Here is a 26,971-nt window from a genome sequence, read left to right as displayed (position 1 = left end):
ATCAACTTAATATCTATAACAGTAGTTTCTGTAATAATACCCAATAAAAACAATTGTGGAGAAAACTTTATCATTTTCTTAAATATCTTTTGCATATTCCACCAAATTTTAATCCAAAAAGCTTTAACCTTTTTACAAGTCCACCATATATGAAAATACGTTGCATCCTCACAACCACACCTCCAACATTTGGGCTGGCAATTCGGATACATACTTGCTAATTTTTTAGGATCTAAATGCCATCATCTATAAAACATTTTATAAAAATTCTCTCTTAAATTTTGGGCCTGTGTGAATTTCACATTTCTAACCCAGATCTTTTCCCAAGTATCCATTGTTATAACTTCTTGAAAATTTTGAGCCCACTTTATCATGCAGTCTTTAACGAGTTCCGTTTCTGAATCAATTTCTATCAATGCATTATATATCCTCTTTATATGTGCTTGTCCTTGATCTCTAATTTGCTTTACCAAGTTTTCATCAGTCATCGAAAAACCAGTTTTCTGGTCCTCTTTCCATCTAGCTTGTAATTGCCCATACTGAAACCAAGTTTCTACAATCTTTTCTTCTTTTAAAATATTATATGGCTTTAATTGCCATACATTCCATTCTAAACTTAAAATTTCCTTATATGTAGTCTCATCATGTTTAAATCCCACATTTATATTTTCTATTGCGTGTTTAGGTATTGCCCAGATGGGTATCTTGTAGCTTAACTTATGTCTATACTTTTTCCAAACTCACAACAGAGCACACCTTAAAATATGTCTTAAACACACTATCCACCTTCTTATCATACAATAAATATGCATGCCACCCGAATAACAAATCATGACCCTCAAGATTTAATAATCTCCCTTGTGTTAAATTAAACCAGTCACTTATTGCTGACAAAGCAGCAGCCTCATAATATAATTTGAAATTCGGCATTTTAAAACCACCTCTTTCACACGTATCTTGCATTATCTTAAATTTAACTCGTGGTTTTTTCCCTGCCCAAACAAATTTATTAATTCCTTTTTGCCATTCCTCCAAATTTAAATCCTTTTTAAGTATAGGTATCATTTGAAATAAAAATAAAAAGTTTGGCAAAACATTCATTTTCACAGCCGCAATTCTTCCCAATAGAGATAGTTGTAATTTTTTCCAACTATCTAATTCTTTTTGTATTTTTCCCCATAACATTTCATAATTATTTTTATAAAACTTCACATTTGAGGCTGACAGATATATCCCCAAATATTTAATCCTTTTAACTATTTCAAATCCCATTAGTTCTTCTAAAACAGCCTTTTGTGATACTGTCATATTTTTAGACAATATTTTAGTTTTTTGTACATTGATCTTAAATCCAGAAACTTTCCCATATTGCATTATTATCTCCATCAATTCTACAACTGAATAATCCGGCTGGGTTACTGTAACAACCAGATCATCTGCAAACGCCCTCAATCTATAGTCCTGGTCTCTTATTTGAACTCCCTTAATTTTTTCCGAATCACGTATTTTAATCAGTAATATTTCCAATGTTAGAACAAATAATAGAGGTGACAACGGGCACCCCTGCCTTGTGCCCTTTTCAATATTACATGGTTCAGTCAAGCTATTGTTAACTATTATACGGGCTGTTTGCTTTTGATATATTGCCCTAATTGGTTGTAAAAATTTATCCCCAAATTCCATTTTCTCTAATACCTTCATCAAAAATTGCCAATCCAATTGATCAAAGGCTTTTTCAGCATCCAAAAAGATCAACGCTGCAGGGATCTGGTTGTTTCTTTCCAAAAATTCCAATAAATCTACAATATGTCTCACGTTATTCTTCATTTGTCTACCATTATAAATCCAGTTTGGTCACCATGAATTACTTGTTGTATTACCCTCATTAATCTGTTAGCTAAAATTTTTGCAAATATCTTATAGTCAGTATTCAAAAGTGATATTGGCCTATAATTTTTAGCTTGGGTGACATCCTGGTCTTCCTTCAGAATCAAAGAAATAAAAGCAGTCTTCCAAGATGGAGCTACCCCTCCTCCCATTTGAATTGTCTTAAACAATTCCCTTAAAGGCTTCACCATTTCTAACTGCAAATTTTTATAGTACACAGCAGTCAATCCGTCAGTACCCGGCGCTTTACCCACTTTCAATTGTTTGATTGCTAAAAGAATTTCTTCATCAGTTATCAATTGATTCATCCCTTCCTTTTGTTCTTGCGTAAGAACAGGAATATTAGCTCTTGTCAAATAATCATCTATATCTACATCTCTAATCTTATCTCTAAAAGGGACACGGTGGCTTAGTGGGTTAGGATGCTGAGCTTGTCGATCAGAAGGTCGGCAGTTTGGCGGGTCGAATCCCGAGTGCCACGTGACAGAGTGAGTGCCTGTTAACTCGTCCCAGCTTCTGCCAACCTAGCAGTTCGAAAGCACGTAAAAATGCAAGTAGAAAAATAGGGACCACTACGGTGGGAAGGTAACAGCGTTCCGTGCGCCTTTGGCGTCTAGTCATGCTGGACACATGACCACGGAGATGTCCTCGGACAAGCGCTGGCTCTTTGGCTTTGAAACGGAGATGAGCACCGGCCCCTAGAGTCGGAAACGACTAGCACGCATGTGCGGGGGAACCTTTACCTTTTACCTAATCTTATCTCTAGCATACAACTTAGAATAAAAATCAACAACAGTCTTTTTAATAAGACTCTGCTGATACACTATTTTACCCTTATGTTCTATTCTATCTATATTAGCAGCCCTTTGCTTCTTCCTTAACAAATAAGCTAACAATCTACCTGGTTTATTAGCATTACAAAAAGTATTATGTCTAGCATACCGCAAATTAGTTGCCACTTGATCTGCCATTAACTTGTCAAACTGACCCCTAAATAATTACCTCTTTGATCTTCCCATCAGATGGATTCAAAATTAAAGCCTTTTCTTTTTCCTTAATTTCGTCCTCTAATTCTTTCCTCCTGAATTCCAATTTACGTCTATATTTATTATTCAAATATATTAATACACCTCTCATATAAGCTTTACTTGCATCCCAAACCATCTCAATAGAAGTACCTTTATGCATATTAATTTTAAAAAATTCCTTCCTTCATCTGTTTTTTACACTCTTCCACATTTTCCTGGTATCTAAACAAATTTTCATTTAAGTGCGAAAACCGTCTATCCCTATTATCTTTTTCTATCTCTAACCATACTGGACTATGATCAGATATAGTTCTTGGACAAATCTTGATCTTCTTAATCCTAGAAAAGAAATCATTGGTAATTAATACAAAATCAATCCTAGAAAATGATTGATGCCTGTCAGAGAAAAAAGTAAAGTCCTTTTCTTGCAAATTCCTTTCTCTCCAAACATCTCTCAGTTCCAGGTCATCCTTCATCTCAAAAAAAGATTTAGGCAGTTTAGCATGACTTGGGATGCTTTTAAAAAGACCTCCCTTGTCCATTTGTACATTCAAAACGCCGTTCCAGTCTCCCATAAAGATACAAGATTTATAATCCCACTGAATAATCTTGCTGTGTAATAAACTATAAAAATCTCCATGTTGTTGATTAGGAGCACATAATCCAACCAAAAGCGTTTTCTTGCCTTCTATTAACAGTTCAATCATAACATATCTTCCTTGTTTATCTGTTTCAATTAAAGTCGCTGTCAAAGTGTTCTTAACATAAATGACCACTCCATTCTTCTTATCAGTCGCAGAAGCAATAAACTGTGTACCCAACCTTGAGTTAAACAAATACTTTTGATCCATAATATGTGTTTCTTGTAGACAAATAACATTGTTCTTAAATTGCTTTAAATATTGAAATTCTTTCTCTTATGTGGTGAATTTAGACCATTAACATTCCAGGTTAGAAGCTTTGTCGCCATCTTTCGCGACCTGAAGCTTTTGGAGTGCTTCTTCCAAAATCACCTACACTCTCTTTGGTCGCGCTCCTCCCACTGCTTCACTATAAGTAAGTTTTTGAGGTGCCGTCATAACTCTCTGCTGCTCTTGCTCTTGTCTCATTCGTCTAGCAGCAGCACGTGTCATTCTTTGGTCTCTAACCTCTTCCGATGATACTGAAATTTGATCCACTCCTGTAACTTTCTGGAATTCTCCATCTTTCAGCTGCGTAACTCCTTCAGCACCTTGTGCATTCTTACTTTGTGATTGCCGCTCTCCCTCACCATTCTTCTTTTTAGATTCCAAAAGTGGTATAGGGACTGCCTTTAAAACATTGGCATAGAAATCACGTGCCTGTAACACTGTAAGAAGACGATGTCTCGTGCCTGCATACATCACCACCATACCCACTGGAATCTCCCATCTGAACTGTATATCCCGTCTTCTTAATTCTTGTGCCAAAAAAGCAAACTCCTTTCTTCTTCTTAAAATTTTTGGAGGGATCTCTTTTAAAATCAAAACTTCTTGCTCTGCAATTGCAAATTTATTATAAAAAGCTTGAATGACCTCATTTCTAATTGCTCTCTTTGTAAAATAAACCACCACATCTCTAGGTAATTTCCTTTGTCTTGCAATCCATGAATTAACACGAAATATTTTGTCTATATCCACCATAATATCTTCTGCTGAACGCCCCAAAACACCTTCCAGGGCTTCTGAAACTACTTTTTTCAAATTTTCCTTAGAATCCTCTTTTAAGCCCCTAATTCTCACAGCAAACTCCATCTCATGGTACTGCACCATGGTTAAATCGTCGTCAATCTTATCCATCACAGTTTCAGCATCCATCGTTTTAGCATCTAATCTGATATTATTTTGACTAAGTTCTTCCACTCTCTCGTCCAAACGCTCAATGCAAACAGCCATGCCTTGAAATGCAAGTAAGATGTCTGCCTTTATTTCTGTTAGCTTCTCATCCATAAGATCTGTAAGCTTCTCATCCATAAGTTCAACTAATTGTTGGGATTGCTTTTTCATAGCCTCTTGCAAAACATCCTGCAAATCTTTTACTGTCAAAGCTGGTGCAGGTGCAGGTGCAGGGGCATTAAAGCCTGTAACGAAGATTGCTGCACCGGGGAAGCCCCCGCGCTTCTAGGAACTTTAGATGATTTGGCAGCCATTTTCACCCACTTAAATCTGTTGTGCACTTTCACTTTTAGAAATCTCCACAAAGTCCACTGAGTTAAAGATCATATACTTGCTTTAACATGGTTCTCCTGTACAGCTCTGCCTGCATCCAAGTAATCCAAAGTTCACTCTCGCTGGCAGGGATGGTTGCTGCATCCTGCTCTGCTCCAAAGCCCTGGAGCAGAGGCGTCCCGAGGTCCGGAGCAAACTCAGGCTTCGGGGGGGCTCAATACTTCAACCACCAGTTTCAACTCTGGCGGTCTGGGAGAGCTCTACCCCTGCCTGGGCGCTCACCCCCTCCTCTTCTCCCGAGGAGCGGGCTTCCGAGCCGCCAAAACAGCTGATCGGCACTGTTTTCGGCGGTTCTACGGAACGACGGGGCTGACAGCCTAAAAGGCTGTCAGCAACGGAGCCTTGCCACCCGGAAGTCCGGAAATGTGTTGTCTTCCAAGTGCAAAGATTAAAGATATGATGGAGAGGCTCACCAAAATAATCCAGCCTGTCAATAATTATTGCTTTCTCTTCTTTCATATTGGGACAAATAATACTTCTAAGACTCTGAAAGCAATTTCAATGGACTATGCAGGATAGCCAAAGAATTAGGAGCACAGGTGGTCATCTCATTTATACTGTACTTCCAATTGAAGGTCAATATCCAATGAGGGCACAGAGGATTTTAGAAGTAAATTGCTGGTTCAAAGGATGGTGCCACCATGGGAACTTTGGCTTTCTTGACCATGGATCCTGTCACTGCGTTTTTCTGTTTTCTCAGTAAAGCAAGTTATGGTTTTGTACTTTGCAAGCAGTCTTGTTATCTTATCATTGTAACCATGGTGAGTGTCTCATGTTCAGCCAGTTTACTACTGTGTGCGCATGTCCAAAGCAAAACTTACTTTCTCTTTTCTCTTCTTTGTGTTCTCTGGTGAGATAAACATGTAGCCGTGAGCCTTTCTGTGTTTTTATAAGTTTCTTTGTAATTAAAAAGGTTAATAGTAGAAGATATGCTTCGGGTTTTCTTTGTTTATCATGCATCAAAAATGAACCACAATCCATCCCCTCTGACAGATCCATTACCTACAGCAGACACGTCAAACTCATGACGTAACATGATGTCATGCAACGTATCAGAGCTTTTTCCCCATTGCCTGCAATGGGGTGGGCACGGTTTTCTTATGACGCATCTGGCCTGTGGGCCCACAGTTTGACACCCCTAACCTACAGGAAGGGCTTCTAGTGAGATAGACTGCACCTGACAAGGACAAGAAAGCATGCGTTTGGAAACAACTTGGTCAGCTCATTTGAAGGATTTGAACTAAAACTGGTGGGGAGGGTGACAAACGTATAGGACTAAATCACATATCAGATAGCATCATACAAATGGATAGCATCAAGTAGTACCACTTTACACTATGCTGGTGAGACCATACTTGAAATACTGTGTCCTGTTCTGGTTATCAGGATACAAAAAAATGTTGAGACCCTAGAAAGTGTCCAGAAAAGAGCAACAAAGATGATAAAGGGCCCAGAGGCTAAACTGCATGATGAACAACTGAGAGAGCTAGATATGTCTAGCTTACTGAAGAGAAGGATTGTGGGGACATGATAGTTGACACAAAGAAGGATTGACTTATTCTCTAGGGCAGGGGTCCCCAACCCCCAGTCCGTGGACCGGTACTGGGCCATGGCATGTCAGAAACCAGTCCGGGCAAACAAGCAAAGCCCCATCTGCAGGAGGCAGGCTTTGGTCCACAGAAAAACCTCTCTCCATGGAAATGGTCCTTGGTGCTGAAAAGGTTGGGGACCTCTGCTCTAGGGCATCAGAGGGCAGAACAAGAAATAATGAGTGGAAGCTTGTTAAAGAAAGATCCAACTGAGAAATAAGGAGAAATTTTCTGACTGTGAGAGCAATTAATCAATGGAACAGGTTGCCTCCTTAGGTTGTAGATGCTCCATCACAGGAGGTTTTCAAAAATGGCCTGGACAACTATTTCCCTGGAATGTTATTAAGACTCCTGCTGTCATATTCCGGCTGAAAAGCCCAACCAAGCAAAACACTAGAGGCATAGTGAACTCCAATGTTAACTTTATTAGGCATAAAACAAGCCGGCAAGTTTGAAGAAAAGCTAACTTGGAAACTACGGTGGGAAACAGATAATTAAAAGAGTAAAACTCCCTCCCCTCTCTGACAGTTCAGGTCACATTGTCTAATATATCTTCCATTAATTGTTATGAGAATAAACTTTAGTCAGCCAAAACAACTCTTCAGCTCTCACCTTGATAAAGAGCACCTGTGGATTCAAAAATTTCCTCTCTTCTTCTTTCACACTGTTGGCAAGCTAGAAGCATGCAGCAGTCCTAAAGACAGTAGGCTTCACAGCTTGACACCTGCCTTGAGCATAAAGCTGGACTAGAAGACCTCTGAGTCTCTTCCAGCACTATGATTCTATTTATTTATTATTTAGTGCATGGTATTTACAGGGCATTATACACACACACACACACACACACACACACACACACACACACACACACACACACACACACACACACATATATATATATATATATATATATATATATATATATATATATATATATCGTATATACTTGAGTATAAGCCGACTCGAGTATAAGCCGAGACCCCCATTTTCACCCCCAAAAACTGGAAAAAGTTATTCTCGAGTATAAGCCGATCCGCGCTCTGCAAGCCTCTGCCGCCAGCAGAGGCTCGATCCGCCATTTTGCAAGCCTGAATACACAGGAATACCCTGTGTGGCCACGGCTCTCGGGGAAGCCCTGGCTGTCCGCTTCCTCGCTCCACGCTGCCATTCGGGGCCCGTGCGTTCCCCGGGCAAATCGCGGCACCCAGCAGGCGAGGAAACACGCCCGCTCCAGTTGCCCCCCCTTCCCTCAGGAGACGCGAAGCAAGTGACCGCCCGGAGCTTACCGAGGACTTGCGCGCGGCTGAGGCTTCGGTGCTTCCAGGATCGCGCGCACCTCTCCCGAGCCGCCGCCGTCCGGAGACCTGCCGAAGTTTGGGGAGGTTTGGGGAGATGCGCGTGCACCTCCCCAAACCTCGGCAGGTCTCCGGACCTCCGCGCCCTGCCTGCCTGCTTCTTTCCGCTGCGGAAAGAAGCAGGCAGGCAGGGCGCGGAGGTCCGGAGACCTGCCAACGTTTGGGGAGGTTTGGGCACCTCCCCAAACCTCCCCAAACGTCGGCAGGTCTCCGGACCTCCGTGCCCTGCCTGCCTGCTTCTTTCCGCTCAGGCAGGCAGGGCGCGGAGGTCCGGAGACCTGCCGACGTTTGGGGAGGTTTGGGGAGGTGCCCAAACCTCCCCAAACGTGGGCAGGTCTCCGGACCTCCGTGCCCTGCCTGCCTGCTTCTTTCCCCTGCGGAAAGAAGCAGGCAGGCAGGGCGCGGAGGTCCGGAGACCTGCCGACGTTTGGGGAGGTTTGGGCACCTCCCCAAACCTCCCCAAACGTCGGCAGGTCTCCGGACCTCCGTGCCCTGCCTGCCTGCTTCTTTCCGCTCAGGCAGGCAGGGCGCGGAGGTCCGGAGACCTGCCGACGTTTGGGGAGGTTTGGGGAGGTGCCCAAACCTCCCCAAACGTGGGCAGGTCTCCGGACCTCCGTGCCCTGCCTGCCTGCTTCTTTCCGCTGCGGAAAGAAGCAGGCAGGCAGGGCGCGGAGGTCCGGAGACCTGCCGACGTTTGGGGAGGTTTGGGCACCTCCCCAAACCTCCCCAAACGTCGGCAGGTCTCCGGACGGCGGTGGCTTGGGAGAGGTGCGCGCGATCCCGGAAGCACCAAAGCCTCGGCCGCGCACAAGTCCTCGGTAAGTTTTTTTGTTGACTGGAGTATAAGCCGAAGTGGAATTTTTCAGCCCAAAAAGTGGGCTGAAAAATTCGGCTTATACTCAAGTATATGCGGTATGTGTGTGTGTGTGTGTGTGTATATATATATATATATATATATATATATATATATATATATATATATATAAAATCAATGGAACAGGGTGCTGTTGTAGACACACACACGTATGTACATATGTATAAATCATATACTATGATTCTATGAAATCACTGGACATCATTGTTTTGAGGAATTACAATTTTTTCACAGAGTGATTGTGATTGTCAGTTTTTGTTACTATCATATACATTGAGAGCCAGTTTGGATAAGGTGGTGGGCTAGATAAGGTGGAAAAGGTGCTGAGCTAGAAACCAGGAGAGTGTGGGTTCTAGTCCTGTCCAAGTTATGGAAGCTGGCTAGGTGACCTAGGGCCAGTCACTCACTCTCAGCCCAACCCACCTCACAAGGTTGTTGTTGTGGGAAAATAGGAGGGACAAGTATTACTGCTCATCTTGAGTTAAAGGCAGGATACGAATCTAGTAAATAAATAAATATTTCTGTTGCTAAATGAGACATTTGTTAAGTAATTTTGCTCCATTTTATGACCTTTCTTGCCCCAGTTGTTAACTGTAGTGGTTAACTTAGTAACAAGGCTATTAAGTGAATCTGGCTTCCCCATTGACTTTGCTTTTCAGACGGTCACAAAAGGTGATCACATGACCCCAGGACATTGCAACCGTCATAAATATGAATCAGTTGCCAAACATCTGAATTTTGATGACATGACCATGGAGAGGCTGCAATGGTCATGTGAAAAATGGTCACTTTTTTCAGTGATGTTGTAACTTTGAATGGCCACCAAGTGTGTTATAAGTCAAGGACTACCTGTACACAAAAGTGATTTTTTCCAAGATGCAGTGAGGAATTCCTATTTTCTTTTTCAGATGAAAGACAAAAGTTAAAAGAAAATTATTTATTCCAAGCTAGCCTTATAATTCAATATGCGAGAAACTGAATGCAAGTAGTGAAGTCATCTTATAGAAACTGGCTTGGATACAGAAATACATACCTTTTAAGGAATAATTAATGGTACAATGTCTGATTTTGAAAAACTAAAGTTGCTCCTAACATATATCTCAAAGTGGATGCCATTATTGATAATTACACTTCTTTTGCACTTTCCACAACATTGTAACTTTTGTTTGGGGTATTTAACTTCCAATCACGTTTTTCATCTTCAAAACCCCTCAAGTTTCAATTTTAATCTTTTAAGCAAACCTATATTTCAGTTACACATATTTTTGTAGTCCCTGTAAGGTTCAACCCATCTCATGCCAGCAGTCTATCATCATCCAGACTTTTGACACAGAAACCAACTATTTCCTGCAACCCCATTTGTATAACCAGTAATTTCCAGAATTCTTATATTCCTTTCCCATCCTCTTCAAGATTGGGAAAAAGGATTGAAGTAGACTTTGTGAGTTCCCAATATCTTGGACTTCCTTTATCTTCAAAATCCAAGATGACTGGGTTGTAGTTGCTCACACGTATATACTGTGGGCACAATTATTAGGCAACTTGCATTTTGGAGGATAATTTTTCTTATTGAATAACTGCAGTACTCTTGGTCAATCCAAAATGTTAATAAACCTCAAACCTGAATATTTAAGGAAGTAAAAGTGAGATTTTGGCTGTCTTAGGAGAATATCTATGCATGCACAATTATTGGGCAATTATTAGTGTGCAGAATTATCATGCAACTGAATGAAAAATGAAATTTGCCCCATGTCACTCATTTAGTTGCATCTGTTAAAGTGAGAATAATAAACAAACTCAAAATGTACAAATAAATATTTCTGACATTAAAAAAAAATCAGTGACCAATATAGCCACCCTTCTTGTCAATAAAAGTCATAAGCCTTTCATTCATGGAGTCTGTCGGTTTCTTGATCTGTTGACATCAATGTTTTGTGCAGCAGCAATCACAGCTTCCCAGGCACTGCTCAGAGAGGTTTGCTTCCCAGGCACTGCTCAGAGAGGTTTAGTGTTTTCCTTCACCATAAATCTCTCATTTAAGAAGGGCCCACAAGTTTTCAATAGGGTTTAGGTCAGATGTCATTATTCTTTCATTTTTAAGGCCTTTACTAGCTAACCACCCAGTGGAGTACTTTGATGCATGCAATGAAACATTGCCCTGCATTAAAATCATGATCTTCTTGAAAGATGCAGTCTTTTTCCTGTATCACTGCTTGAAGAAAGTGTCTTCTAAAAGCTGGCAGTAGGTTTGGAAGTTGATTTTAAGTCCATCTTCAACCCCAAAAGGTCCACCCAACTCATCTTTAATAATGCCAGCGCATACTAGTACTCCACCTCCACCTTGCTGGCATTTGAATAGAAGAGAAGCTTTGTGCCCATTAGTGATCTAGCCCATCCCTCTACTCCGTCAAGAGTCAGTCTCATCTTATCAGCCCATAAAACTTTTGAAAAATCTGTTTTCAGATATTTCTTGGCCCAGTTTTGCAGTTTCAATTTATGTGTCTTATTCAGTGGTCTGGTTGCAGCCTTCCTTACAATAGCCATTTCTCTGAGCACTGTACAACTTGTACTTCTGGGCCCTCCAGGTAAGTTGCATTTCTGGAATATAACAGCACTGGAGGAAAATGGATCCCTGGTAGCTTCACATTTGAGTCTTCTCAAATCTTTGGCAGTAAATATGCATCTTTTTGTCTCAATACATTTCTTGTGATCCTGTTGACTGTTTCCAACAAAACATTTGATGGTTCTGTGATCATGCCCCAGTATCTTAGCAATTTCAAGAGTGAGGCATTCCTCTGAAAGACTTTTTATAATTTTTGATTTTTCAGAAAGAGTTAAATCTCTTTTTTGGTCCATTATGCCTGAGGAAAAGAAGTTGCCTAATAATTATGCACATCTTGATATAGGGTGTTGATCTCCTTAGGCCAGGCATTCCCAACCTGTGGGCCGTGGCCCACTACAGGTCTGTGGCCTATTTGCAACCGGGCCATATAAGTGGCTGTCTGGGGTGCACAGGTGAGCCCCTAAACACAAGAATGTTACAAGCACTTAGGGTCCCACTTGCATAAGCGTCAAAGGGACTCATGGCCCCACTCACACAAGTGTCACAGGCGCTTGTAGCCACACTCGCACAAGTGCGCAGAGCCTCACTTGCTTGTCACAGGTTCTCTGTCTCAATCACTCAAGCAATGGGTGCTCGTACACACCCATGCATATGCCCCTCACACAAAACAACCCCCTCTTTTCCCCCTCCCTCCCCTCCAGGCTACTAACCCAGAAAGGTTGTGGAACTCTGCCTTAGGCCATGTTCTCCCTCATTACACAAATACACATCACCTGATATGCTTTCTCTCTCTCCAGGCAATGAGCTAGTACCTAAATAGCATAATTTGTCCAACATGGGTAGAGATCGCGGATGTCAAACTCGCTGCGTCATGTAACACCTCTTGATGTATCACAACTTTTTTCGCATTGCCGGAGCTGGGGTGGGTACAGCCTCCGCATGATGCAACCAGCCCATGGGCAGGCAGTTAGACACCCCTGGTCTAGATCAGAGGCCCCCAACCTTTTGGGCACCAGGGACCGATTCTGTGGAGAAAGATTTTTCTGCAGACCAGAGAAGGCATGGTTTTGTGTGTTGCCTGCATACAGAGGATGGGGCTTCACTTGTTTGCATGGCCCAGTTGCTGGTATGCCGCAGCCTGGTGCTGATCTAAGGACCAGGGGTTGGGGACCCCTGGTCTAATCTGCTTCATCCAAGCCTTGCACAGCTGGGAATCTACCACTATTAGAACCTCATTATCCTTCAAAGTAAGTATTTGTGACGTAATAGAAGAAGCAAAGTGAGACTTTGTCACCCCAGTTGTCAGCCCAAGCCCAGAGACAACACAGCAAGATCCAATCAAGTCCAATCTTTTATTTTACCTGACATTCAAACCTGCATCCCGAAGAACTTTTGCTGTTCCTCCTGAGGCAACCAAAGTCAAACCCAAGGAAGTCAGACATTTTGCAAATTCCACCAGGCCAGTTTTATCTGAGACACTAAATAAAGCTGAAACAAAAGAAATTTTTGAATGAGAATATTGATATACAGGAAAACCCCACATTCATACAGGACCAGTTATATAGCTAAACTCACTATAGTTCTATTATAAGAACTGGTAATCACCAATGAAAAAAGATTGTTTTTAAAAACTGATGTACCAAGTAGGTTGCAGTTATGCATTGCCTTTCCTGCTATCATTAAATGGAAACATTGCCACTTCTCACCATAACTTAACAATAATCTTCTATAATTCAGCATTTCCAGTAGGTGTTGAATTACAGTATCAATCACTTTCAGTGTTGCTGGAGTTGTAATTCACATGAGGAAGGCATCACTGGTGGAGGGAGCTAGCCCAGAATAATTTTTGTTTACTATCAGAATAAAGAGGGTTGTATAACAATCTTGGAGCTTTTACAAAATGTATTTTACAGAACATTTTCAATTTTCCTTCTGCCTCCCAACTGATGTAATGTTTGGGATAACAGAATAATGGTGCAGCTGCTATAGCTCTTCCTTTTGTTAATTTATTCCTACCCATATTATTTCATATACATTTCCCAGGAATTCCACAAGAGAAAATGTATTGGCCATAAATAAGAGGGCAAAGTGCACTGTGAATGTGATGTAACATGTTGGTTTTGTACTCTGTTCTTCAATAGGATTCGAAGGTTTCTATTTAATTCGAAGTTTGCAAATCTGCACCGCAGTCATAAGAATCAAATGGCGAAGATCGCGTTGCACTTTACGTTTTAGACTGCAAATTGTCCCTGCGTATTTGCAAGCTCCTCTTGAAAAAATATGCAAAAAAGAAACCACCAAACCAGGGAGAAAAATTGCGGATTACATTCATCAGGAGCCAAAGAAGGTATATTGAAAAAGGCAACCTTCCAACAACAGTTGAAAGGGATTCAATCCAAGAAAGAAACTCCACTCGCTTCTGATCTTCGTGGGCCTTAACTTGCAATTTGGATAGGTCGGGGTTAAAACTTTTAACCTATCAGGACACTGATTAACTATGCACGTTGATTTTTAACACTCTATCACCTAGTAGTTCATGCAGATACTGTTTGCTAGCCTTTTGTAGCTTTTGTGTAAGTTTCCCTTCAATTTAAGCCATATGGTGAAAAGCGTCAATACAGGTCACGAGGCTTGCTTCTGAATAACATTGAACAGATCAGATAGAACTTCAGCACACAGAGAACACCAGGCCGAAGAGGAGCCCTCCCGTGAGCTAATCACCAAACCAGGCAGAGCCCTCCAACGGGCGGTGCTCCCTTCTTTCAGAGTGGGGCGTTTTCTGCTGCTGAGAAAGTAAACGAGCAAAATTTTTGCAGTGCAGCAAACTCGCAGCAACTGAAACTCACCCAGCTGTTGCCTCAAAGCCATGTCTGTAGACCCTCTGCAAGAAAACAGTCCCGGAGAAGAAAAAGCGATGAGAAAGAAAGCCTGCCCTTCGCGGGGGAAATAAATGAGGCCGTAGTTGAAGGAAGGGGGTGGAGTTAGTATCGAATGCTGGGAAGGCGGGGAGAGAACTGAATCACTGAGGCTTTGAGGCAGAAGTGGAAAGAAATGCAGGGAGCTTGGGTGCTGAAGGAAAAGGGGAGTGATCCCTGAATTAGACTTTCTAGTCAAGGAACAGTGTTAAAGCTGAAACCACCTTCACTGGTCACCTGGACTAAATGGCTTTGGTGCAGTAACAGTATCTTCTACCTCATTTGTACCATGTAAAACTCGGAAGTTCCACCATTGAGATGCAATGTTGGTATATGGTTGTTCCCAGTATTAAGGTTTTCTCTATGAAAAGTTAGTCACGTAGCTAGATTCGCATGTTTCAGCAATATGTAAGTTCCGTGTATATCAGGATCACAAATAAATACAAAAGTGTGGAAAATAACGAAGTAGCGAGGAAATTTAAAAATAAATATATATATATGCTTTTAGTATTATCATATAATCATATTTTATATTTTATAATTATCATTTTATAATCAATTGGCTGAGTAGATGCTTTGAGTGTATGGGGAAAAATACAAGCCTCAAGTGGAGGGAGGGGAAAAACAGGAGTTACAATAGGGGCCAAGTGTGAGTCACCATCTAGGAATTGTTTTTAAGTACCTTCTGGTGCCTGGTACCCCTGGCAGGTGTAGAAGATGGGAGACATCTCTCCTTTAGAATTGATAAGCATCTACATATATGGTCTGAGTAAACAGGATAGTAGGGGAGGGATCTTATTAGTATAATGTAAGCAAACAGGGGCAGAGATAATGTATTCTGTTTAGGTGCTTCTGATAGATTGTAACCTCCAAAGCCTAAGCCAATGGGGCCATGGAGGAGGGAATGGGGCATTGCGATAGGATGTATAATATGTGATTTTGGAATTTGGGGTGTGGTTCAGTGCTGGGCTACAATGCATTGTTTGCCTTCCTGAAATCACCATGCTTTGCAAACCATTACTTTTTAGACTTTGTTGTGAAGTCTAATAAACTTCTTTTCTATTTGTAAACAGAATGAATTTCAATTTGTGTCCATTTTTGTGTCTAATAAAAGGAACTGCTGTATTATAAATAACTATTGAACATAATTGAATAAAGGAATAAAATATAAATGCACATAAATATGTGCGTTTATATACATAAATACAAATGTTGTTGTTAGCTGCGAAGTCGTGTCCGACCCATCGCGACCCTATGGACAACGGTCCTCCAGGCCTTCCTGTCCTCTACCATCTTCTGGAGTCCATTTAAGCTCATGCCTACTGCTTCAGTGACTCCATCCAGCCACCTCAATCTCTGTCGTCCCATTCTTCTATTGCCCTCAATCTTTCCCAGCATTAGGCTCTTCTCCAGTGAGTCCTTCCTTCTCATTAGGTGGCCAAAGTATTTGAGTTTTAGCTTCAGGATCTGGCAGTCAGGGTTGATCTCCTCTAGGACTGACCGGTTTGATCGCCTTGCAGTCCAAGGGACTCGCAGGAGTCTTCTCCAGCACCACACTTCAAAGGCCTCAATTCTTTGGCGCTCAGCCTTTTTTATGGTCCAACTTTGACTGCCATACATTGCAACTGGGAAGACCATAGCCTTAACTATACGCACTTTTGTTGACAGGGTGATATCTCTGCTTTTTAGTGTGCTGTCTAGATTTGCCATGGCTTTCCTCCCCAGGAGCAAGCGTCTTTTAATTTCTTGGCTACAGTCCCAATCTGCAGTGATCTTGGAGCCCAGGAAAATAAAATCTGTCACTACCTTCATTTCTTCCCCATCTATTTGCCAGGAATTGAGAGGGCCGGATGCCATGATCTTGGTTTTCTTAATGTTAAGTCTCAACCCAAGTTTTGCACTCTCCTTCTTCAACCGCAACAAGAGGCTCTTTAGTTCTTCACTTTCTGCCATTAGAGTGGTATAATCTGCATATCTTAGGTTGTTGATATTTCTTCTGGCAATCTTAATTCTAACTTTTGATTCATCTAGCCCTGCCTTTCTCATGATGTGCTCTGCATATAAGTTAAATAGGCAGGGCGACAGTATACAGCCTTGCCGAACTCCTTTCCCAATTTTGAACCAATCAGTGGTTCCGTGTCCAGTTCTCACTGTTGCTTCTTGGCCCACATATAGGTTTCTCAAGAGACAAATAAGATGGTCTGGTACGCCCATCTCTAAGAACTTGCCACAGTTTGTTATGATCCACACAATCAAAGGCTTTAGCATAGTCAATGAAGCAGAAGTAGATGTTTTTCTGGAACTCTCTAGCTTTCTCCATGATCCAGCGTATGTTGGCAATTTGATCTCTAGTTCCTTTGCCTCTTCAAAATCCTGCCTGTACTTCTGGTAGTTCTCGATCCACATACTACTGGAGTCTAGCTTGTAGGATTTTAAGCATAACTTTACTAGCATGAGAAATGAGTGCAATGGTGCGATAGTTTGAACATTCTTTGGCACTGCCTTTCTTTGGAATTGGAATGTAAACTGATCTTTTCCAATCCTGTGGCCACTGTTGAGTTTTCCAAATTTGCTGGCAAATTGAGTGTAGTACTTTTACTGCATCGTTTTTTAAGATTTTGAATAGCTCAGCTGGAATACTGTCACCTCCACTAGCTTTGCTGTTGCTCAGCTTTTATAAGGCCCACTTCACTTCACATTCTAGGATGTCTGGCTCGAGGTCGGTGATCACCTCATTGTGATTATCAGGGACGTTAAGCTCATTCTTGTATAGTTCTTCTGTGTAATTTTGCCACCTCTTCTTAATCTCTTCTGCCTCTGTTAGGTCCCTGCCATTTTGGTCCTTTATCATGCCCATTTTTGCATGAAACATTCCCTTCATCTCTCCAATTTTCTTGAAAAGATCTCTGGTCCTCCCTATTCTATTGTTTTCTTCTATTTCTTTGCACTGTTCATTTAAGAAGGCATTCTTATCTCTTCTAGCTATTCTCTGGAAGTCTGCATTCAATTGGGCGTACCTATGTTTTTCTCCCTTGCCTTTCGCTTCCCTCCTTTCCTCAGCTATTTGCAAAGCTTCCTCAGACAGCCATTTTGCTTTCTTGCATTTCTTTTTCTTTGGGATGGTTTTAGTTGCAACCTCTTGTACAATGTTGCGAACCTCTGTCCATAGTTCTTCAGGCACTCTGTCTATCAGATCTAATTCCTTAAATCTATTTGTCACTTCTGCTGTATATTCAACAGGGATGTGATTTAATTCATACCTGAGTGGTGCTTTTCCCTACTTTCTTCAGTTTAAGCCTAAACTCTGCAATGAGAAGCTCGTGGTCTGAGCCACAGTCAGCTCCTGGTCTTGTTTTTACTGACTGTATAGAGCTTCTCCATCTTTGGCTGCAGAGCACATAGTCAATCTGATTTCTGTGTTGACCGTCTGGTGATGTCCATCTGTAGAGCCGTCTCTTGGGTTGTTGGAAAAGAGTGTTTGCTATGACCATCGTATTCTCTTGACAAAATTCTATCAATCTGTGCCCTGCTTCATTTTGTACTACAAGGCCAAACTTGCCTGTTATTCTGGTTATCTTTTGGCTTCCTACGTTAGCATTCCAATCCCCCATGATGATAAGGACATCATTTTTTGGTGTTAGTTCTATAAGGTGCTGTAGGGCTTCGTAGAACCGGTCAATTTCATCCTCTTCAGCACTGGTGTTTGGGGCATAGACTTGGACTACTGTGATATTGCATGGTTTGCCTTGGATTCGACCTGAGATCATTCTGTCATTTTGAGGATTGTATCCCAGTATTGCTTTTCCTACTCTTTTATTGACTATGAAGGCTACTCCATTTCTTCTGAGGGATTCTTGCCCTCAGTAGTATACCTGATGGTCATCTAAATTAAATTCACCCATTCCTGTCCATTTTAGTTTGCTGATTCCTAAGATGTCGATGTTCAGTCTTGTCATCTCTTGTTTGACCATGTCCAGCTTTCCTTGATTCATGGATCTTACGTACATTCCAGGTTCCTATGGAGAAAAAAATCTTTACAGCATCAGACTTTCCTTTCACCACCAGACACATCCACAGGTGAGTGTCCTTTTGGCTTTGGCTCAGTCACTTCATTCTTTCTGGCACTACTAGTACTAGCCCTCTGCTCTTCCCCAGTAGCATATTGGACGACTTCCGACCTGAGGGGCTCATCTTCCAGCGTCATATCGTTTTGCCTTTTGGTACTGTTCATAGGGTTTTCATGGCAAAGATACTGGAGTGGGTTGCCATTTCCTTCTCCAGTGGATCACGTTTTGTCAGAACTCTCTGCTATGACCGGTCCATCTTGGGTGGCCCTGCACGGCATAGCTCATAGCTTCATTGAATTACGCAAGCCCCTTTGCCACGACAAGGCAGTAATCCATGAAGGGGAATACAAATATAAAAACTTCAAATAACTATCACATAAAAGGAATATTGTTACTTGTACAGGTAATCCTCAACTTACAACCACAATGACCCCAAAAAATACGTTGCTAAGAAGGACATTTGTTAAGTGAGTTTTGCCCCGTTTTATGACTTTTCTTGCCAAAGTTGTTAAGTGAATCACTGCAGTTGTTAAGTTAGTAACTCCAGTTCAGTGAATCTGGTTTCCTTATTGACTTTACTGTCAGAAGGTCACAAAATGTGGTCATGTGACCATGGAGATGATGCAGTGGTGAAAAAGTAGGCATAAATCATCTTCAGTGCTGTTACAACTTTGAACAGTCATTAAATGAACTGTTGTAATTTGAGGACTATCTATTTTGCACAAGTAGAAAATATCTAGAATAATAAAATACAATTAAATACCTTTAATTTAAATCCAACTTTACAATACTCTAAAACAGATATGTCAAACACAAGGCCCAGATTTGGCTGAAGGGCTGCCGTGGAAACAACGAGGGACTGGCCACAGCTGCCCCGGCTCTGGCCCACTCCAACCCTGCCCAGCACTCCCCTGACGCATGGGCAGGAGCCCAAAAGGACATTGGGGACTGGCAGTGGCGGGCAGCAGCTGCAGCTTGTTTACCTTGTCCCACTTTACCACACCCCTCCCAGCCTTCTCCTCCACTTATCCAGCCCTCACCTTGCTGGGCCTCACCTCGCCTTGCCGGGCCTGTGAGATGGTCTCACGAGGTCGATGATTCGTTAAGGTGCTTCCAAGTAAAAGGCATCACGCAGGAATGCAATCATTCAAAGCTTTATTTAACGATAAAGTAAATAGAAAGAGTTCCCTGGCATGGAGGCATCCATGCCTGGGTTGAGCTCATGGGTCAGCTAGCAAGCAAGCAGAAGAAAGAACAAAAGAGAACAGAGAAAGAGCAGCCCCTGAGCAGAGGTTTTTATGGGGGGTCTCAGCCCCTCCCTTACCATAAAACTCTCGCCAATGGGGCTGCAGGGGCCGGGGACCCCTGACCCACCAGTGGGAGCAAAGAAGCCTCTTTGCTCCCATCTGATGACCTGTTTTATTGAAAAGTTTTACAGTACATTTTATTTTTAACAAAACAAAACCCCTCCCAACCCCCTCCCCTCTTCCCAACCCTCCCCAACACCTCCCTCCCTCCCCCACCCCCCTCCCCGACTTCCCAGAGCTAAATACAAGGTATAACAGTAGAAACAATCATAATCTACCATATGCAAACAACAATAACTATTAAATCTATCGCACTTTAACTCTTATAAAATAACTACAAGCAATATAAATATCACATCAATACTTATTCAAATGCTAGATGAAACTTTTTAGTCCCATATTTATTCTGGATATAATCAATCCATTTTTTCCACTCCACAATATATCTCTGTTGCGAATGGTCTTTCAAGTATGCTGAGATCTTCGCCATTTCCGCCAGACTGGAAACTTTTAAAGTCCATTCTTCTATAGACGGCAGTTCTTCCTTCTTCCAATATTGCCCTACTAAAAGTCTTGCTGCCGTAATTAAATTCAACATCAACTTAATGTCCACAACAGTAGTGTCAGTAGTAATGCCCAGTAAGAACAATTGCGGACAAAACTTTATCCTTTTCTTAAATATCTTCTGCATATTCCACCAAATTTTAATCCAAAATGCTTTAACCTTTTTACAGGTCCACCATATATGAAAATACGTTGCATCTTCACCACCACACCTCCAACATTTAGGCTGGCAATTCGGATACATACTTGCTAGTTTTTTAGGATCTAAATGCCACCTATAAAACATTTTATAAAAGTTCTCTCTTAAATTTTGAGCTTGCGTAAATTTTACATTTCTCACCCAAATCTTTTCCCAAGTATCCATTGTAATGACTTCCTGAAAATTCTGAGCCCACTTTATCATACAGTCTTTAACAAGTTCTGTCTCTGAATCGATTTCTATCAGTGCAAGATATATCCATTTGATATGTGCTTGACCTTGATCTCTAATTTGCTTTACCAAATTTTCATCAGTCATTGAAAAACCAATTTTCTGATCTTCTTTCCACCTGGCCTGTAATTGCCCATACTGAAACCAAGTTTGAACAATCTTTTCTTCTCGTAAGATGTTATATGGCTTCAAATACCATACATTCCTTTCCAAACTTAAATTTTCCTTATATGTAGTCACATCATGTTTAAACCCAACACTTATGTTTTCTATTGCATGTTTTGGTATTGCCCATAAAGGTATCTTATAATTTAGCTTATGTCTATACTTTTTCCAAACTCGCAACAGAGCATGTCTTAAAATATGCACCTTGAACGCATTGTCCACCTTCTTATCATACAATAGGTATGCATGCCAACCAAATAGCAAATCATGACCTTCAAGATTTAATAATCTCACTTGTGTTAAGTTAATCCAATCACTTATCACTGACAAAGCAGCAGCTTCATAGTATAGTTTAAGATTAGGCATTTTAAGACCACCTCTCTCACGCGTATCCTGCATAATCTTAAATTTAACACGTGGCCTTTTCCCTGCCCAGACAAATTTATTAATACCCTTTTGCCATTCCTCCAAGTTTGAATCCTTTTTAAGAATAGGTATCATTTGAAATAAAAATAGAAATTTCGGCAAAACATTCATTTTCACTGCTGCAATTCTTCCCAATAAAGATAATTGTAGTTTTTTCCAGCTATCCAATTCTTTTTGAACTTTTCCCCATAGCTTTTCATGATTATTTTTATTGATTGATGTCTATCAGAAAAAAAGTATAGTCCTTTTCTTGCAGATTTCTTTCTCTCCAAATATCTCGCAGTTCCAAATCATCCTTCATTTCAAAAAAAGCTTTAGGCAGTTTAGCATGACTTGGAACACTTTTAAAAGAACCTCTCTTGTCCATTTGTACATCCAAAACACCGTTCCAGTCTCCCATGAAAATAAAAGATTTATAATCCCACTGAATAATCTTGCTGTGTAGTAAACTATAAAAGTCTGCTTGTTGTTGATTAGGAGCATATAATCCAACCAGAAGTGTTTTCTTGCCTTCTATTAACAGTTCAATTATAACATATCTTCCTTTTTTATCTGCTTCAATTAGCTCTGCTGTCAAAGTATTCTTAACATAAACAACCACTCCATTTTTCTTGTCCGTTGCAGAGGCAATAAATTGTGTACCCAGTCTTGAATTTAATAAGTACTTTTGATCCATAACTCTAATATGTGTTTCTTGTAAACAAATAACATCATTCTTAAATTGTTTTAAATATTGAAAAACTTCCTTTCTCTTCTGCGGTGAATTTAAACCATTAACATTCCAAGTTAGAAACTTTGTCGCCATCCTTCGTGACCCGAAGCTTTTGGAGCGCTTCTTCCAAGATCACCTGCACTTTCTTAGGTCGCGCCCCTCCCACAGCTTCACTATAAGTAAGTTTTGAAGGGGCCATGACATTCTGCTGGTCTTGTTCTTGCTCTCGTCTCATTCGTCTCAAAGCAGCACGCGTCATCCTCTGGTCTCTGGCCTCCTCCGATGATACTGAAATTTGATCCACTCCTGTAGCTTTCTCATCTATCTGCGTTGTTCCTTCAGCACCTTGTAAATTCTCACTGCGTAGTTGAGGCTCTCCCTCACCATTCTTCTTTGTAGATTCCAAAAGTGGTATGGGGGTTGCTTTTAAAACATTACTGTAAAAATCACGTGCCTGCAACACTGTAGTAAGACGATGTCTCATACCTTCATGCATCACCACCATACCCACTGGTATCTCCCATCTGAACTTAATATCACGTCGCCTTAATTCTTGTGCCAAAAAGGCAAATTCCTTCCTTCTCCTTAGGATTCTTGGAGGGATCTCTTTTAAAATCAAAACTTCTTGCTCAGCAATTGCAAATTTAGTATTGTAAGAGGCTTGAATGGCCTCATTTCTAATTGCTCTCTTTGTAAAATAAACCACCACATCTCTGGGTAATTTCCTTTGTCTTGCAATCCACGAATTGACACGGAAGATTTTGTCTATATCTTCCATAATTGCATCTGCTGGTCGCCCCAGCACCCCTTCCAAAGCCTCAGAAACTATTTTCTTCAAATTTTCTTTAGGATCCTCTTTTAAGCCTCCCAACCCTTGTCCCTCACCTTGCTGGGTCTCACATCCCCTTACCTTCCTTGCCTTGCCAGGCATCCCTTCTCTCCTCGCCCAGCCCTCGCCTTGCTGAGCCACTCCTCTCCTCCCCGTGCCCAGCCCTTACCTTGCCGAGTCTCTCCTCCCCATGCCCAGATCTCGCCTTGCCAAGCCTACCCTATCCTCCCCTTGCCTGGCCCTTGCTTTGATGGGCTTTTCCTCCCCTCACCCAGCCCTCGCCTTGCTGGTCTATCCTCTCCTTACACATCTCTCTCATTGCCAGGCCTCCCCACCCCTCGCCTGGCCCTCACATTGTGGGGCCTCTTGTCTCCCGGCACTCACATTACTAGTCCTCTTTTCACCTGGCCCTCACCTTTCTGGGCCTCTCCTATCCTCCTCTTGCCCGTTCCTTGCCTTGCTGGGCCTCTCATCTCCTCACCTAGGCCTCGCCTTGCCAGGCCTCTCACCTGGTTCTCACCATGCTGGGCCTCTCCTCTCTTCATCCATCCTTGGTGAGCCTCTCATCTCCTCATCCAGTTCTCGCTTTGCCAAGCCTCTCCTCTAAACCATATGAACTATACATGCATTAGATGTAAACAATTTAAACTACTGAAGGAAAAAGTAAGAAATCAAGAGATGACACCAAACTGACAGGGATAATCAACACCCCAGAAGACAAACTCAGGATCCAAAAAGATCTTGACAAACTTGAACAATGGGCCCTATCCAACAAAATGAGTTTCAATGTGGAGAAAAAAAGTCTTACATTTAGGCAGGAAAAACCCAAGGTACAAATGCAGATTGGACAAGACCTGGCTTAAAAACAGTAACTGTGAGAGGAACCTTGGAACACTAGAAGACAATTCCTTGACTATGAGCCAGCAGTGTACAGCAGCAACTAAAAAAGCTAATACAGTCCTGGGTTGTATAAACAGAGGCATAGAATCAAGATCACGCAAAGTACTATTACCGCTTTATAAAACCCTAGTAAGACAACACCTGGAATACTGCAGCCAATTTTGGTCACCATATCACAAAAAAAATGTTGACAGTTTGGAAGAAATTCAGAGAAGAGCAACTAAGATGATCAAAGGCCTGGAGACTGAAACGTACGAAGAATGGCTATGGGACTTGGGTTTGGCTAGTCTAAAGAAAAGAAGAAATAGGGGAGACATGATAGCAGTGTTCCAGTATCTGAGAGGCTTCCACAGGGCAAAGCGGGGAGCACCAGAGGGAAGGACGATAAACAATGGTTGGAAACTGATCAAAGAGAGAAGCAATCTGGAATTAAGGAGAAACTTCCTGACAGTGAGGACAATCAATCAGCTTACCCCCAGAAATCGTGGGTGCTCCATCGCTGGAGATTTTAAGAGAAGACTGAACATTCACCTGTCTGAGACAATGTAGGTTCTCCTGCTTGAACAGGGGCCTGGACTAGAAGACCTCCAAGGTCCTATTCTATTCTATTCTATTCTATTCTATTCTATTCTATTCTATTCTATTCTATTCTATTCTATTCTATTCGCAACTCTAGCCAAACTTCAACCTAATAAAGAAAGCTATATCGAAACTGAACCAAACAATGGACAAATAACTCACAGAGGATTTGACCCTACTGATAAACCCTTGGAGGAAGACAAATGGAGGTATGTCACAAATAGAAGGAAATACAACAATCGAAGGAAAAAACAGCATACATCTACTTCCCAATCTAACCCAACAAGAAGCAGCCCCATTAAAACTGAGCAATCAATTTCTCCCCCAGATGGAAATACACAGACCCCCCAACCACCCACTCAGAGAAAACCTACAGACACCTAGCAAAGAAAAAAACACCAAATATCCCTTAAAAGGTCACATCAACAAACACACTTGAGAGAAACAGAAAAGCATCTCTGTCAGAATCCATTTACCGTATATACTTGAGTATAAGCCGAATTTTTGAGCCCACTTTTTGGGCTGAAAAATTCCACTTCGGCTTATACTCCAGTCAACAAAAAAACTTACCGAGGACTTGTGCGCGGCCGAGGCTTTGGTGCTTCCGGGATCGCGCGCACCTCTCCCAAGCCACCGCCGTCCGGAGACCTGCCGAAGTTTGGGGAGGTTTGGGGAGGTGCGCGCGCACCTCCCCAAACCTCCCCAAACGTCGGCAGGTCTCCGGACCTCCGCGCCCTGCCTGCCTGCTTCTTTCTGCTGCGGAAAGAAGCAGGCAGGCAGGGCGCGGAGATCCGGAGACCTGCCGACGTTTGGGGAGGTTTGGGGAGGTGCCCAAACATCCCCAAACGTCGGCAGGTCTCCCGACCTCCGTGCCCTGCCTGCCTGCTTCTTTCCGCAGCGGAAAGAAGCAGGCAGGCAGGGCACGGAGATCCGGAGACCTGCCGACGTTTGGGGAGGTTTGGGGAGGTGCCCAAACCTCCCCAAACGTCGGCAGGTCTCCGGACCTCCGCGCCCTGCCTGCCTGCTTCTTTCCGCAGCGGAAAGAAGCAGGCAGGCAGGGCAGGGAGATCCGGAGACCTGCCGACGTTTGGGGAGGTTTGGGGGTGCCCAAACCTCCCCAAACGTCGGCAGGTCTCCCGACCTCCGCGCCCTGCCTGCCTGCTTCTTTCCGCAGCGGAAAGAAGCAGGCAGGCAGGGCACGGAGGTCCGGAGACCTGCCGACGTTTGGGGAGGTTTGGGGAGGTGCGCACGCACCTCCCCAAACCTCCCCAAACTTTGGCAGGTCTCTGGACGGCGGCGGCTTGGGAGATGTGCGTGCGATCCTGGAAGCACCGAAGCCTCGGTCGTGCGCAAGTCCTCGGTAAGCTCCGGGCGGTCACTTGCTTCGCGTCTCCTGAGGGAAGGGGGGGCGACTGGAGCGGGCGTGTTTCCTCGCCTGCTGGGTGCCGCGATTTGCCCGGGGAACGCGCGGGCCCCGAATGGCAGCGTGGAGCGAGGAAGCGGACAGTCAGGGCTTCCCCGAGAGCCGCGGCCACACAGGGTATTCCTGTGTATTCAGGCTTGCAAAATGGCGGATCGAGCCTCTGCTGGCGGCAGAGGCTTGCAGAGCGCGGATCCAGCCTCCGCCGGCGGCGGAGGCTTGCAGAACGGCGGATCGGCTTATACTCGAGTCAATAACTTTTTCCAGTTTTGGGGGGTGAAATTGGGGGTCTCGGCTTATACTCGAGTCGGCTTATACTCAAGTATATACGGGTATATTTCATTTCTAACTGTCTCTTCTGTGCAAAACCCAAATCTCACCCTTCCCTGGATTCTGCCATTCCCAAGGAGAAGAGGGAACAAGCATGGGATTTTATTACTTTCACTTCCTTCCTTAATTGTAACTTTTATGTATTCCCCTGCCTGCTATCCATCACAATATAACCAATTACCAGGCATTCCCCTCTTATCTTGCGGACAGCTAAGAAAGGGGGTGGTAAGTGAGGAAGGAATGTGTCCGGATCTGGTTTGTTTCTCTGGATGAAATGTGAGGGGGTGGGAATGATCCTGTTTGTCCCATGAGGGGCTTGCCACCTGGAGCTTGGCTGATCCGGAACTGACCGAATGAACTGAAGGGTGGAGTTTGCTTGGGGACACTTTAAAAATATCAATCTGTGAGGGGATTCTTCAGATCCTGTCTATTATACCCTCTATCATCTATATCAGACATGTCAAACACAAGGCCCGGGGGCCAGATCCGGCCCGCGAAGTGGTTTCATGTGGCCCGCGAAGCCATCCTGGAAACAGTGAGGGAACGGCCCCCACTGCCTTGGCCCTGGCCCAGAGACCCTCCTTCTGCCAGAGACCCCCAGATCTGTCCCACTCCTGCCCGGGTCTCCATAGGCACCCTTGATGCGAACGATGTAGAGCTGGCCACGCCCACCCAGTAGGCCATACGCACTCTAGCCACGCCCACCCAGTAGGCCACGACCACCCTGGCCACACCCACCCGGCCCCCTGAGGGCAACCGCAATGCTGATGCGGCCCTCAATGAAA

General features: G+C 42.9%; 1 protein-coding gene across 2 annotated transcripts in view; it reads right to left on the bottom strand.

The window, feature by feature from the left end:
* Positions 1–14,561, bottom strand: part of ATIC (5-aminoimidazole-4-carboxamide ribonucleotide formyltransferase/IMP cyclohydrolase) — a 61,730-nt gene extending 47,169 nt beyond the window's left edge. For both annotated transcript variants that reach the window (XM_083374473.1, XM_083374474.1), the window contains exons 1-2: positions 14,389–14,561; positions 12,904–13,030 (exon numbers count right to left, since the gene is read on the bottom strand). In XM_083374473.1, coding sequence (XP_083230599.1) covers positions 12,904–13,030; positions 14,389–14,410 — 149 coding nt within the window. In that variant the 5' untranslated portion in view covers positions 14,411–14,561. The remainder of the gene's footprint in view (positions 1–12,903; positions 13,031–14,388) is intronic.
* Positions 14,562–26,971: the final 12,410 nt, after the last annotated feature.

Source organism: Vipera ursinii (assembly GCF_947247035.1).
Source record: "Vipera ursinii genome assembly, chromosome: 1".
Lineage (NCBI taxonomy): Eukaryota > Metazoa > Chordata > Lepidosauria > Squamata > Viperidae > Vipera > Vipera ursinii.
Note: the sequence above shows the minus strand (reverse complement) of the source record. Positions and strands in the feature narration are given on the sequence as shown.